Genomic DNA, 16,847 nt, shown 5'->3' on the forward strand with positions numbered 1-16,847 from the left:
CCAATTGTCAAAAAGATCAAAAACATTTTTGGCTGGGGTTAAAATGATAAAATATATAGTTTACATACAAATTCAACTTAAGAACAAACCTACAGAACCTATTTTGTACGTAACCTAGGGACTGCCTGTACTTTAGGGTATATTTTGGTTGGTCTGTGGTGAGAATCTGGTATACATTTCCATAATGTATTATTCTTAGTGGGTGAAAAGGGTAGAGTTTCAGTTTATAATATCTTGGGGGTCATTTATCAAAGTTGTTTTTCTTTCTTTTCTCTCCATTTCCTTTTTAAGCTTTTTGGGGCATATTTATCAGGGCCTCTGTGCCACGTCAGGGTTGTAGAGGCCCAGAAATAATCGCAAATGCTAGCCTATTGCTAGCACTTGTTATTATTTTGCCCTCTCCGCCACCTTCCCGTCAGTGGGGCGTGAAGGGGCCTGAGTGGGAGTGGACCTGCGCAGGGCGTCACTGTCCCCACGCCGGTGCACTGGCTGCTGTCAGCGACTTTTCATATGTGCCTTCACCGATACACAGGTGCCGTTGTATGATAAATATGCCCCTTTGTGTCTTTTTTGCTCCTATTCAACAGGTTGTACAAAATTGTTGTTTTCTGTTCGGTTTCTCCTATTTGCCTTAGCAGGACTGAAGTACTTGTTTGAATTGCACCATTTGTTGGTGCAAATGGTGGGGTAAAAGGTGGTAAAGGTGGTAAAAAGGGCACAAAGGTGCAAATTGTGGCTTTTTGATCAAAGGACTTGTGCCAAATTACACAAACATGAACAATATTGAACACATTTAGCATATAAAAAAAAAACTTTTGAATAAGCACCAAAAAAACACTGGAAAACTTTGCTAGGCAAGTGGAAAAGTCGCAAAGTTAGACACAAATATATAAAATGTGCTATAAAAAGTCGCAAAAATAAGAGAAAAAAAGGAGAAAATGCTAAGATAAATTACTCCCATTGTTATTGGCTTCTATAAAAGAACCTAAAGCATGTATTATTCCCAAGTGTAGTCCCATGAAAAGAAGTTTATGGTCAATCAATATCTTAAAATGTTACTAAAGTGTACTACGTTTTACTATGGTCCTAATGGTCCCTGGGCTCATTTAGTTTGCCATATTAACATTCATGAAAAGTCTTTTTTCATGTACATCAAACATTCATGAAACCAAACCAGTCTTGTACCTAAAACTGCACACTTTAAACACCTCTCACACCACTTTGTAACAAAGTACTGTATGTAAATTATGACACTTTTATCTTTACTTTCCTGCAATAAGAAATATCTAAAATCTGCTTCTCACTAAGAATAATAAAAATAAAATTGATTGGTTAACTGGTCTATATCTTAGTCATAATTAGTTTTTTCATGTTTTTTTTTGCCTATACAGACAAACAATATAAACATATTCATATATAAACTACATAAACATATCTTTCATCTTATGCTATTCTTTTTCTCTTTCTTATATTTGGATTTTTTAGAAATATATAATTTATATATTGTATATGCGCCTAAATTTGTGACTTTTCCACTTGTCAGAATTTTTCATTGTTGCACCGGATATATTTTTAAAATCAAGATGTGGAAGAATGAAAAAGTAAGGGTACGCAAATCATGGTACAAAGTTGTAACTTTGGCACAAAGCAACTCCAGTCCTGAGCAGGCACAAGTTTAGATGGGATTGCAGAAGAATTTGCAACTTTTGTGTGATGTTTTAAAAAAACATAGAGGTAAAAAACCCTACAGACTAAGCTGCCTAAGATTAATGAAACAAATCCAAAACCTGGACAAAAAAAGACATGCACGAATGTCCAGAACAAACATGAATGACCCCCATTTTGTTGTGAATTAAAAGAAAGGATATGTCTGGGCATAAAGATGTTACGCCTATAAAGACTCACTGGTTGTCTGTAAAAATATGTTCTCTATTCTGCTATCATTGAAAAGAACACATTGACAGACCTGCATTCACAAGCCCATGACACACAAATCAGCCTCACATTGATATTTTAAGCCATAGTAACCACTAAGTGACAACACTTGGCAACTGGCGCTACAAAAGTTCTTAATTATTAGAACATGATGTGTGAAGGTAATATGATTCAGACGCTTTCTACATGCGTCTTCAGTCTAATTAAGATGCAATGTTTTGACTCATTTTATCCTATAAGCAAACGTTTAATGTGCTCCCTTCTAATTATATAAGGTATTTACTTAGGTATATACTTCTTGGAGGTATATTATGTCTATGCTTCCAAAAATTATCAAATTTGTGTGCCAATTAGGTTAAGTAGGATAATTCTGCAAGTGTAATACATATAGAAAAATGGTAAATTATCAATCTGTTGATGCATTAAAAAAAGTCATATAAAAGTCAATGGGGGTAATTTATCATTAGTATTTTTGTCTATGTTTGGCGTTGTTTTAACGCAAGTGGGTTTTTACACAGATTTGTTGCGCCTTTTCATTGCCACAAATGAAATAAACCATTTCAAAGGGATTTTGACGTGGACCTGGTTTGCCCCAAATTCCTTATTTTGTCTTTGCTTATGTCATGCTTTTATGCATTTATGTTTTACGTAGAAATAGGACAATATCCACTACCAAATTTATCAAAACCAATTGCCTTTCAGAGGGACATGTGCGCAAAAAAGCAATATTATGTGACAAACAAAAAAAACTAATGCATAGACTTACTTTTAATTCAGATAAAACAAAAATGGAATGGAACATAGACAACCAAGTCAAAGACAAATAGTAATACTAAAATACCTCCAACAAGTATAATTGTTGCATTACATTTGTCTATTTAGTGCATTATATAGATTTTTTTTACTGTTTATCATGCAAACCATCTTGGATAAGTCTTTTTCTGGCATCCATACGATATGTGCGAATAGCTACAGAGCTGTTCCTTTATGTTTGTTTTATTGTATGTACTTGGCCATTGAATAAAATCACACTACGTCTTGAACTCTAGCCTGTAGTGTTTGATTTCACAAAAACATGTCAGCATGCCAACCCAAACAAACATCCAAAGGTATTATTTCTCCTGCCATAATAATTGTAATTTCACCATGACTACAGAAATTTACAGCCGTTTTCAGGTCATTGGAATATCTGTGTTGCATGCCATGTTATTGAATACATTATTAAAGCGTTTCATGCTTAGGGCCTTGTTTTAATACAGTTGAACTCTGTAATGTAGCTACAACAATGTCAGAGGTCAAATAAAAATTGTCCCCAGGAGACCCATTTTGGAGAATTGTGTAATAAATTTGAGAAAATTGCTGTGTCACAGGTAATAGACTAATGATCACTAAAATGTAGGAATTATCGTGGTAACCTTAACATTGGAGAATGTAAAATGTTTTTATTGAATCTTTATCTATAATTGTTCTACATAATTAACATATATTTCTACAATGTAGATTATCTTTATTCTTCATGTCTAAGTAGGAATATCATTGAAATTGTACAGCTTATATATGGGCTTTGCATATGAGAAGCCTCTCAAATATACATATTAAAGGGGGTGCCTCTAAAGGAAATCTACCCTTAAAATTAAGCATGGTAAACCAGGGACACTTACTCATAAATCCAGGGGCAGGGGCAGATTTAGTAGTTTAATAATTAGTCAAGACGATCTTAACTTGTTGATAACTGCACACTATTTTATTGGGTAATAAAGACCTTGTGTATGACGCAGTATATTTCTGCATATCTGCAGTTGCCCCTACTTTTGTAGGAAATAGGAACATCCACATCCAAAATTCCAGATCTATTACAGTTGTTTGTGGATGCCAACATCTAAATGTAAAATCAAAGTTTTTTAGCCATTTTTCCACCCATATATCATTAATACAGTAATTGTCTTCTGTATCCAAAATGGTGTCAATGAAAACATCAGTTGATCGAGAAAAAAAAAAAATATCCAATACACTTCATGTACCTCAAAGTGTAAAAAGTTATGTGTGTCAAAATGGAGCATGACAAAAAAAAAAAATCTTCAAAAGTTTTAAATTTTTTTATGGTATTAAAATTTCAGAAATACCATGGCTTTGTGATAGCCAACAAAAATGAGGGGATGTGCTATTTGGGCGGCACAATTGCAACCACAGTTGCACCTAATTTGGATTTTTTTTACAGCTTCCCAGTACAGTGCATGGAATAGTAAATAGTGCCACTATGCAAAACATTTTGTATTGAGGAAAACAAGCCCTAATTCTTTAGGAATGTGTGGAGTAAAAAATGATGACGCAAAAGCAGAAATGGCTGAACTTGAAAACCTCTTCCGAATCCTAGCACCGATTACAGGTGTTACATAGTTACATAGTTTATATGGTTGAAAAAAAAGAAACATGTCCATCAAGTTCAACCAAGGAAGGTAAGGGATTTGATGAGGAATGGATTTAGGGGAAAAATAAATTCTTTATAAGCGTTAACTGTTTAACATCGCATCAATTTAAATGCAGCAGGCAACTTTGCTAAACACCTTCTGCTTTCTTGTTTGTGTATGTGTAAAAACGGCATCACGTAATACGGACAAAAATGGAAGCAAAACAGAGAAAAAGCAACAGATGCGCAGCCAACTGGCAATATGCACGCCAATGTGAATCGACCCTTGTTGTAGAACATGGCTTAAAGTATCCATAAATATGGTAATAGGTCTATGCACTGTTTCTACACAAATATCCCATTGCCTCAGTAGAGGAAAACTTAATGTTCTGGTGAACCGAAGATGTCCACTTATGAATTGGACTGATCATCATGTGATATACATATTAATAATAATTTTATTTATATAGTGCACACAGATTATGCAGCGCTGCACAATGCATGACAAACCCAGGCCCCATGGGGCTCACAATCTAAACAACCTACCAGTATTTTTTGGAGTGTGGGAGGAAACTGGAGTACCTGTAGGAAACCCATGCAAACACCAAGAGAGAACATACAAACTCTTTGCAGATGTTGACCTGGGTGGGACTATAACCCAGGATGCCAGCACTGCAAGGCAGAAGTGCTACCCATTCAGTCACCTATAACAGCTACTTAAAAATGCCGCCTACCCTGGCTACCAAGGAGTAGTCTGCTATCTAACCAGGCACTGCACTGGTGCTGATGATGGCAATACAAGTGCCAATTGTCACTAGACAACCACTTAACATTAGATTTCCTAATTTACTGTCATTTTTACAATGGCTTTTCATGATACTTTCACTTTATCATTAAAAGGCAAAAAGAAGCTCAGCCATTAGATGTTCACAGAAAAAGAACTTCATTAATGAGGACATATTATTTATAAGTACATGACTACATGGCAAGCATTAGCACAATACAAAATCATCTCTCCTGAAATGTTCCACTTGGTTTACTATTAGTTATTTGTACTGAAGGCATTGATGCTCACAATATTTTTGTGTTGTTAAAACCTACCACTTCGGATAGGGCTTCTAAGCAGCACATGCCGTGCACCAGCTCAGGGTGAGCTGGTGCCGGCACTTATCTTTGTTATGTTTTTAAACGTTTTTAAAGAGTTTTAACACTTTATTAATCTTTATATCTGAACTAGCTTCCCCGCACCATGGTCCGCGCACCATGTGCGCCACCGTGCTTGCACCTGAATAGGAGGGTCCCATATACCTCTGTGAATGTATGCTCAGCGGAAGTCGGGGCATGGATGCAATACCATCATAGACTCTTAAGTCTTTATTGAGTGTGTATGTCTCTCAGCAGATGAAGCTTGCTGCATCTTTCCATCCTAAGTTTCCTTCAGAATACAATGTATACTGTGCAAAAAGAATGCATCCATCTGCCAGTATATGTCAATGTATGCACACAGCCAGGAGCTTTCCTGACATATACACTCAGCATAAACAAAAACCTGACATAAATGTTGCCTTATTGTTCAAGTTCTTCCAAAGTATCCTAACAATCATTTGTCTCTTTATGTGTTGAATAGATTTTAGTATAATATAAACTTGTTTCTGGCATTTCTTGGTTTTTCACATATTGTTAAATAAACTGTTCACCGAGAAAACTGTCAGCTATAATACAGAAACTAATACAAATCACTTTGTTGAGAATGTGAGGAGGTCAGTTCTCAGTTTTGATTGTATTGATTCCTCCTCGGCTACACAAAGTACAAAGTGACGTAAATCCTATTTTCCATCAATAACCAAAAGCAAACGAAAAACTTGTAAAAAGCTCAGAAGTTCCTGTAGACTTTATGAAGTATTTTTCATTTCCTGATTATCATTGTAAATGCAGAATGCTTCATCAGTTCTATGTAAATTGTGATAGAGTATCACGGCTACACTTACCATAAACCCTAATAAATTTCCCAGAAATAGTGTTATAGGTTTGTAGCGGATAGATGTACACACAAATAAAGGAATTAGGTTAAGATTAAGTACTCTACTCCCTATTTTTCAAGAGCACACGGTCCAGCACAAAGACCATACTCCAATATATCATGAAACAATGGTGTCTCTAGCTTATCTGACACATCCATTAAAATGAACTATGGAAATCTAACGTGTGAGGCAAAATGAATGTAAATTGCATTATTGTCTTCCAGGATCTGTACCATTGTCCCACTTTATCAATTTTGTGCTTGATATAGCTTTTTCAAAGTGTTTGCCAAGCCGATAATCTGAATCAATATGAATATTTATATATATGTGTGTGTATATATATATATATATATATATATATATATATATATATATATATATATTGTAATACAAAATATGCATAAAATGCAATAATCTGTACATAGAAATCTTAGTAAATTGCCCCCACACTATGCATCACTTGTACATTTTTATTCTCATCTATCTAGGAATGTAGAAAATGCTTACAGAAGTGTCTCTGCCTCTGCCTATTCTATTTCATAGATTAAAATATCCTGTGTATTTGTATTGGCCGGTGTCCTTCATTCTTTCTTTTCACTGTAGATTACTATATAATATAATAATCTCTGTTCTGAAGGTATTAGGGGAATAAAAGGCATTCCAGCCTTAAGCTTAAGTGGTGTGTGTTTATCAAAGGTTTTATCATGGGTCTCCAGAAGCTCTGCTCTAGGTTGTATATGACTATCATTGTCGTATTTAGTCTTCAAGCTGTGTAAAATCTTAAGTTATTACCTGTTTTAGATGCTATTGAAGGCCATGGGAAAACCTTGATGATTGTCAATGAAAAGAGCAGGATAATTGATATATGAATGTGCTTTGGCTTCATAAGTTTAACAGTAACACTTAAATATAACATAATAAATGTTATTTTACCAAAGTATAGTTATTTGGGGCAAGACTCCAATGCACATGAGAAGAAAGTTGATTGGACCAGACAATTATGTGTATGGGGCATTATGGCTCTCGCTGTTTCCCTTTTCCTCATTGAAAACACATGCATACTTGGCCATGATAATTGTACATGTACATGTATATCGGTATATGGGAAGAATAGCCTTTAAAGAATCACAGAGGGCATATACACAAATCTCGAGAACATTTATCTCATACCGTTGATAATAGGTAAAGATTAGTTGAATAAAATAGGAGAATTCATTCCATAGCACTTGACCTCCCAAATATTAATCATTTTCTAATTCCTTTTTTAAGTCCTGTAGATGTCAAAATGAACAACATATGCTTACTTACCTCTTTATTCATTTTGGGATCTAGTGACTGGTCTCTTTAAAGGACCCTGCAGCTGGCATACCAGCAAGTTAGCCAATAAATGGATAAGTGATGAAATTTCATTCAGTTGGAGCATCATCGCTCAGATGGAGGTCCCAGAGGTCAGGGACACAGAGTGAGTAAGTATATTTTGTTATTTTTTGACAACTACAGGAGTTGTAAATTCTCACACACTAGATGCAGGAAGAACTACTCATGTGAGGAGTAAATTACTGATCACCTGGCACCTGATATACTTTATGAAAGGATCACCATGCAAAAATACCTCACAAATCACATTCGCTGCCTCACCAAAAATGTAAAAAATTGGGAAACCACCCTCCACCCTCCTGCTCTTAACCTGAAGTAAAGGTTTTCTTATAAATACCTCATATAGCTACCCATATCTAAATTAAAATATGATTTTAGTTCGGCCTTGTTATTGTGAATAACTACACTTTGCCATGACCTGATATTCTGTCATGTGGACCTATGGTTGTAAACGTGATATGTACAGAAATTATCACTATGACACTTTTACAGTGGTGGCCAATTCTGTCAGATAATACTCAGCTTTTTCCAAAAAATTATTGCAATCTGAAATTCTTTGGAATTATTATCTTCATTTAATTTGTCATCAATGCAAAAGCACAAAGAAATTGTCAATAAGCCAAATTGTATATAAATCCACACCAAACAGGGGGGTGGACAAAAGTATTGGCACTGTTTGAAAAATCATGTGATGCTTCTCTAATTTGTGTAATTAACAGCCCCTGTAACTTACCTGTGGCACCTAACAGGTGGTGGCAATAACTAAATCACACTTGCAGCCAGTTGAAATGGATTAAAGTTGACTCAACCTCTGTCCTGTGCCCTTGTTTGTACCACATTGAGCCCGGAGAAAAGAAAGAAGACCAAAGAACTGTCTGAGGACTTGAGAATCAAAATTGTGAAGAAACATGAGCAATCTCAAGGCTACAAGTACATCTCCAAAGACCTGAATGTTCCTGTGTCTACCGTGCCAAGTGTCATCAAGAAGTGTAAAGCCATGGCACTCCCTAGAAGTGGATAGAAAAGAAATATTGATGAGAGATTTCAACGCAAGATTGTGCGGATGGTGGATAAAGAACCTCGACTATCATCCAAACAAGTTCAAGCTGCCCTGCAGTCCGAGGGTACAACAGTGTCAACCCGTAATATCCGTCGGCGTCTGAATGAAAAGGGACTGTATGGTAGGATACCCAGGAAGACCCCACTTCTTACAGAGAAACATAAAAAAGCCAGGCTGGAGTTTGCCAAAACTTACCTGAGAAAGTCTAATACATTTTGGGGGAATGTTCTCTGGTCAGATGAGACAAAAGTAGAGCTTTTTGGGAAAAGGCATCAACATAGAGTTTACAGGAAAAAAAGAGGCCCTCAAAGAAAAGACCACGGTCCCTATAGTCAAACATGGCCCAGGTTCCCAATGTTTTGGGGTTGCTTTGCTGCCTCTGGCACTGGACTGCTTGATTGTGTGCATGGCATTATGGCATTAAGTCTGAAGACTACCAACAAAGTTTGCAGCATAATGTAGGTGTGAGAAAGCTGGGTCTCCCTCAGAGGTCAGGGGTCTTCCAGCAGGAAAATGACCCAAAACACACTTCAAAAAGCACTAGAAAATGGTTTGAGAGAAAGCACTGGAGACTGGTAAAATGGCCATCAATGAGTCCAGACCTGAATCCCATAGAACACCTGTGGAGAGATCTCAGAAGTTTGAAGAAGGCGCCTTCAAATATCAGGGACCTGGAGCAGTTTGCCAAACAAGAATGGTCTAAAATTCCAGTAGAGCATTGTAAGAAACTCATTGATGGTTACCGGAAGCAGTTATTTTGTCTAAAGGTTGTGCTACCAAGTATTAGGCTGAGGGTGCCAATACTTTTGTCCAGCCCATTTTTGGAGTTTTGTATAAAATGATCAATGATTTGATTTTCTTTCCATTCTTTTTTGTGTTGTTTCATTGCAAGCTAAATAAATGAAGATATTAATGCAAAAGAATATGTGATTGCAATAATTTTCTGGGTGAAAACGAGTATTATCTGACAGAATTGCAGGGGTGCCAATACTTTACACCACTGTACATGTGCAGCTTTGATGTCCACTCAGTACAGTGTCCTACAATATAATGAAAAATAGTATGCAAATGTGCACTATATATATATATATATATATATATATATATATATATATATATATATAAATAATAAATAATTAGCTCTTTTTGTGTATATGAATATACAATGCCCATTTTATGTGGACTTCTAAATTATACTGTACTATAAAACTCTCATTGCTTCAAAGGTTGATATTCTAGTGTAGCTGTGGTGACCAATTAGTTCATCCACCAGGTCCCTGGAAATACAGTAAGCACTAGTTGGTACAGATGGCAGAGAGTCTAATAAGCTGTCGTCGTGCTATGACTACTCCTGGATGCATCTGCTCTGCTTCTCATGACTCAGTGGTCCACATTCCCTGTTGAGGATATCCATCTAAGAACAAGTAGTAGTTAGTTACTGAGACATGGACTGTGCTTTTGAGCACTAAAGCTAGTCATACACATTCCATTATCTTGGATGAACCCATTGTTTTTCATTTCTGCCAGTTCAACTTGCCATCTAATGTGAATGGGGCTTTCCTACATCCACTGTCAGGGAGGGATAGAGATTGGGCTCATAAATTCCAATTCCTCTGATCCTTTTGTTCTGGAGGGAGATAAAGTGCTGCTAGACTTGTTGCCATGGAAATATATGGATTTGGGAGTAAAAGGCTAGAGATGTTGAAAAAATAAAAACTTTTGGCTGAACAAGTGGCATAGCTCAAAAGTGATTGGCAACAGCTATCTGGTAACCACACAAAACTGGAACTTGTCTACAAGAATGTTCTGTATACACCGGATGCAGTTCTGTATTAAAACCTCTTTTTATTTCTTTACAAAGCATTTTGGTTCTGTAGCAGAGCCTTCATCAGGTAAGATCCTTATATGATGAAAAGTCTGAAATGCCTATTTATATCAGACAAAATGTGAGAGTCACTCCTATATTGTGAGTAGAATTTGATGTTATATTGCTCCACTTTAGTCTGTTGCATTTTTGTCCCATTTACTTCCCCTTTTTCCGCAGCCTTTGAGATTCTCAAGAGCCCTCCTTCCCAGCAACCAGCCATAAACAGCTACCTGGTGTGCATGGTCAGCTTAAGAAAATGCATAGTTATGAAACAAGTTAGATTATACAAATTATGCCAAAAAGATTATACAAAATAATTATACAAAATAAAATAGAATTAATCCTCTATGCAAATCTACACTGGAGGCTTCAATTGGAACCTCTGTTTTGGACCCCTTAGAGAACTTCTAGCACCAGGATGAAAGATTGTAAACCAAGGACACTGACATACTGGTGTGTGCCCCCTCTGGCAGGATCTGCTCTTCTTTTAGCTTCTTATGCCCTGGGTTTAAAAAAAAGGCATTTAAAATTATGCAAATGAGTCAGAGGGGCTACAGGCTCCATTAACACCTCCATTAACCCCTCAGTTCCATTAACATAATTTTTAAAGCCTTTTTTCTTAACAAGCCTTTTTTCTTAACAAGAGCACATGAAGCTTAAGGGCTTAAAGGAGAGTGGATCATGCCAAAGGGGGTACACACCATTATGTCAATGTGCTCGTTTTGCAATCCTTTATCCTGGTGGTAGATGTCCTTTAATATTTGACTAGAAGAATTCCTTATGTTTATATCTATGACCATTGACCATAACATTATGTCTGCGTCTGATGTATAATAAACACAATTTTCACCTAATGAGCTCTAGTCATGATTACCCAGTAAGGTAAATTTGGGCTATTTGGCTTAATAATAATAATAATAATAATAATTTCTTTATTACACAGCGCTGCAGAGAGCTTGCCAAATCAGTCCCTGTCCCCAATGGGGCTCACAATCTAACAACCTACCAGTATGTTTTGGAGTGTGGGAGGAAACCAGAGGACCGTAGGAAACCCACCCACGGTACACCCGTGCTCCGCTGCCTGCCGGTTCCCGTCTCCCTGCCCTCACTTACCTCTCCTGGCTCCTGTCTGTGCTCCAGCTCCCGGCGTGTAGGCCGCACTCCTTCTTGCCTGCAGTCGCACGCTCTCACCACTAGAGGGCGCACGCGGACTTCTCAAGCCTTAAAGGGCCAGAGTCCTCCTGATTGGCTCCTGCTAATCCAGCTTGCCCTTATAATCTGGCACCTCCCTTCACTCGCTTCCGGATCTTCTCCTAGGATCTCCTATGGTTTCCATGCCAGGCTTCCCTAAGCCGTTCCTGTGGAAGAGAAAGCCCATTAGCATTTCCAGACGCTTTCCTGTGTTCCTGTGTGTCTCCAGCATTCCCATACGCTCCTGGTGTGTCCTGTCTCCAGCGTTACCAGGGTACCTCTGTGTGCTCCTGCCATCCTGTGTCAAGTCTTCAGTTTGCCTCCGTGCTTCCTGCTGTGCCTCCCAGGATTCCAGTCTAGCGGTGTCTGCAGTCCATGCCAGCGTTACCAGTGTTCCTCTGTGTTGCTGCTGTCATCCCAGGCTTGGACTGTTTCCTGCACTTCCCTGTACCTTGGCTGCCACCGCAGGCCTCATACCATCTCCTGCGGTGGTCCAGAGGGTCCACTGGTCCACAGACTCCTCCCTTCGGACTCTTCCCATAGAGACTTTTAGTTCCATTGTCTGTGTGACCCGTTACACAGACAAGTAGGAAAACAGCATGAAGATGGTAAATGTGATGCATTTCAGGTGCAACTTACTCCAGCTTTCTGGTGTATGCTTACTGATACACCTCCCACATTGGGGGGTCTTTATGATTTGGGATTAAAGATTTGGTGCACAAACCAAAAGGTGAAGAACTGACTCTAAATTCAAGCAGCTATTAGCTGCTCTAATTTTGTTGGTCTAAAACTGCAACACAAAACAAGTGACACATTCACATGCAGTGCCACAATTTTGTGGCCCCCCAAAAAACTAGTCGTGAGTGCCGGAAAACCACCAAAATTGTGGTGCTGACACTTCATAAATAAGGCCCAAGAGGTGCAGCAAGGAAAAAAAATTCTACCAGTTATCCGTTTGAAAGGCGATAATAAATGCCCCCCTATTGTGTTTTGATGCCCCCCCCCCCTATTGTGTTTTGAACCATCTAGGAAGTGCAGTTTATAGAGGACCAGGAACTACAGTACTGGAGTAGCAAAAATGAGTATTATTTGATTGTATTGCTGGCCCCTAGCATAAGTTTTGTTTGCTGAAAAACTCAATAAGACATTCTTTTAAAAGCTGTAAAAATTGCTACCTTTTTCATGGAGATCTGGCATATGTAATGATTTGACACTATACATACTTGACACTAGCACTGTAAGTTCCTTAAATACTCACATATAATTTTAACACCTCACACCTCCGCATTATTGATTGGCTTTCAAATGTTATGTGTAACTTTCTAGTCTTGCCTTAATCCTATGAACTTCTTTATTATAATGTTTTGTTTATGTTATTTCTTTTCCTCAAATGCATGAAGCATTGAACAGATGGAAACAAAATGCTTCAATGACCCATTTTACTTAAAACACATTATAACTCTGCCCAATTTGACATCTAAGAGAAAGAGTGTGTATAGGTATATATAGATTAAATAGGTTTTCCAGGATTTCAAAATTTACATAGTATCTTTTGCCCACTTGAATGTTAGCCAAGCTGTAGTTACTAATGTCACCCACTATACCATGTATTGCCTAATCTGTACTTTGTTTTCTTCTGCTAATGTCAGCTTATCATGGAAGTGCTGTATGTTGGATCTAAAAACTTATATTAGGTATAGGTCATCAATATCAAAAAATAAAATAGAACTAGTTACTTCTGGTATTGCCAGCCTCAAGAGTGACTTGGTGCTTGCTTTCCCTTCTCCTTCACTTAATTCATGGTGGTTTTCTGTTTTCTTCCACACTCATGTGTATTATTTTACCTTTGCTAAAATCATAATGTACTGTTAGACTTCTAGATATGTTTTTACATAATGTTTTACCCCCATCATTCCTTCTTTTACAAAAGATAGAACATTTTGTTTTTAATACTAAGAAAATCAGTTTTAGCACCATTGCTTGGCAATCGTTTGGAGTAAGCAGCTTATATCAATGAAAAGACAAGCACCCATGTTCTGTCTGTGTATAATTTAGCAGCGTGGTAATGATCACGTCATATTAGAGCGGATTGGACTGGCTTCAAGAACAAATGGCCATTTAACAAAAATATGCATTATAATTGAGGGAGTAGATATGGCTATCGTATGATATGAGGAAGGCTAAATTAAAATTGCCTACAGCTTTTAAAGGACCCGATCACCTGTTTTATACTGGTTAAAATCAAACTTTTTGGTTTTGTGATTTTAAATTCTAACTTCTGCACATGAAATGTGGGTGCTAATTCCACCATAGAAACCTGACATTAACTTCTAAGACAGAGTTATATGTGATTTTCCTATGTTCAGTGTTTAGGCAGTACTTTGTATCAGTATTTGGAAACCAAAAGCAGGTCCAAAACACAGAAATTTAAAAACATTTTTAATGATACTTTCTATCTTTAGATTCCACTCCTGTTTATGCTTACAATTATTGTAGCTGAATACTGAACAAAATGCTTGTTCAGTTCTTATAGCTAGATTGTGTAAAGAGTATATATATATATATATATATATATATATATATATATATATATACACATATATATACTGTCACTCTGGCTATTATGATGACTAAATGAGTAATAGAAGCGATCACTATACAAAAGGAAGTGTCAGGACTATTATTCTGCTTAGTAGCCAACTTGAATATTTGTGACAAAATTCTAAAGAAAACTTAAAAATGAATTTAAACATTTTTTTAACATAAAACTTTTGAAGAACATTACGTAGTCACTTGTCTCTTTTTACAAGCAGAACAAAGTTTGTACATTTCTATTCCATGGCATTAGGTTTGTAATTAGATTCAAGCAAACCTGCATTAAATGTTCATGCCAAAAAGTAAGCTGAAACAATGAAGCAGTATAAGGCTAATGCCACTTGTATAACATAATGTGATTTTAGAAAGCATTTTTAAATATTAAAAAAAAAACTTTAACTACAGTACTATAAATACACATTTGGCTTTTCTGGCTTTACCTTACCTACTATTACCACCAAGCAGATCTTATAGCTAAGTCAGGTGTGGTAGTCTTGTGTGACTGTCCCTGTTCTTCTCAGAAGAGTGATGTTACCTTGTTGAGTAAATTTAATGATGAGGCTTCAACATCTTATCCCAAGCTGTTTCCATTCTCAGTGAATGCATTCAAATACTTTATGTTCACAAATGAACTGATATTCATGTCAAGGTTCACAACAAGTCACAAATGAAGATTTAAAGCCCCCATAACAGTGTGGGGACAGTACTAGGACCAGAAACAAACTTCTTTATATAGCCTATTAAACCCAACTGTATGTCATGTAGTTGAGTTAAACATAAATTTATAAAAAGAAACAATTCATTATTCTTCACCACTGAGCTTGACTAAAGTAGTTATGGGGGTGGATGTATAAGGTCAAATATTATAGTGAATTGGCGATATTGATTATTATACACAACATCATTTATCATTTCAGTCGTCAGTTGTCTGTCAGTTGAGTATTACTTTCACACATGACAATAAACCCTATATTTCTAGTGAGGAGCCGACTTCCAACAAGGCATTCATGAAAGTAATCTCCTGGATCAGCAAAAGATCACTGCTCATAAAAGACAAACACCTAATAGAAAACCTAGAAAGTACAAGTTCATAGAGTCAAATGGCAATAAATATTCCATATACGATTATCTATCCCATTTATAGGAGCTTCACTTTTCACTTAAATGGTAATACATGATTTGCAACTGAACTAAGCCTCTTTCATTCATTTCCACAGTAAAAAATAGTATATCACTTCAACAAACAGCTGTGAGATATACTTTACTTTTCAACCTCCGAAACATTGCTACTGATCAAAGGAGCCAGAGAGCCATGTAACACAATTATCTGCAAATCTACTCCTACTCTCTCTATGTAATTGCTTCATCCCTTCTTCACATACATTCCAATGTGTAAAACTAGGCTTATTTCTTATGTTATAGCAACATTTAAGTTGATTTTTAGAACCGAAATAATGAGTGAATCAGATAGATATGATTTGCAATGGAGAAGAAATTATTTATGATACATAATATAGTAAAATTTACTTACAGTTCATTCCAATAATCCAAGCTAGATAGATAAGGAATCCTGGTAGCATATTTGTCAGGCAGTGGGGACTGAGTAGAAGATAGGCTGTCTTCCTTGTTTAGAAGGCAGATCGTTTGGTGGATTTAGTATCCAGTATTTCTGGCTGCAGCACCAAGAGCTCACACAGCAATCTGCCCCCTCCCTCTCTAGCCTCCTCTGGTTCTGTTTGTTCAGCTACCTCTTTAATTGCTCCTTATTCCTTGTCTCCTTTCTGACCCTACTGCATGCACATAGCAAAGTGAATGAGAGAAGAAAAGAGAAGAGAGGGAGAAGTGAGGGGGAGGAGATTGGGCGAATACCAGAATAATATGAAGAAAGATTTACCTTACTTATGGTCAGGTCTGTGAAAGTTGTAAATTGACTTGAGCACAGACTATTAGCGGTGGTGTAAGTGCATGTAACAGATTCTTAGTGATTAAAGGATGTGTCCTAACCCCTCATGTAACAGGTTACCAGAACAATATAAAATGTATCACTGCAATGCTCCAGGGTCATCACACTTAAGTGTGGCTTCATGGAAAACTATCGTAGTGTCTTTTCAATCTGGAGGACTCTATAAAAGTGTAAGATGTAGAGGATGTGTTATCAGTGTGCTTGTTAAGTGGCAAGAGACTGCGCTTATTTACAGAATGTTTATATGGCATTTTTTTCTATAAGGTTAATTCTATGTGATGAGCCACAGCCAACATTGGAAAACCGTGGTTCAAACCTCTTCTGCGAATTCTGCTGCAAAAGATTTGTGGAAACATATGGTAGAGGTTGAATCTTGTTCAGAGAATCTTGGCTTCCAGGTATACTTATATTAGTGTGTTTTATAGAAAGCT

The 16,847-nt window shown here is 36.9% G+C and overlaps 1 protein-coding gene across 1 annotated transcript in view; it reads right to left on the reverse strand.

The window, feature by feature from the left end:
• The window catches only part of RXFP1 (relaxin family peptide receptor 1), a 150,904-nt gene extending 134,659 nt beyond the window's left edge, over nucleotides 1-16,245 (reverse strand). The window contains exon 1 of the mRNA XM_072120607.1: nucleotides 15,985-16,245. Coding sequence (XP_071976708.1) covers nucleotides 15,985-16,033 — 49 coding nt within the window. The 5' untranslated portion in view covers nucleotides 16,034-16,245. The remainder of the gene's footprint in view (nucleotides 1-15,984) is intronic.
• Between the last annotated feature and the right edge of the window lie 602 nt (nucleotides 16,246-16,847).

This window comes from Engystomops pustulosus, chromosome 1 (assembly GCF_040894005.1).
Source record: "Engystomops pustulosus chromosome 1, aEngPut4.maternal, whole genome shotgun sequence".
In the NCBI taxonomy this organism is placed as follows: domain Eukaryota; kingdom Metazoa; phylum Chordata; class Amphibia; order Anura; family Leptodactylidae; genus Engystomops; species Engystomops pustulosus.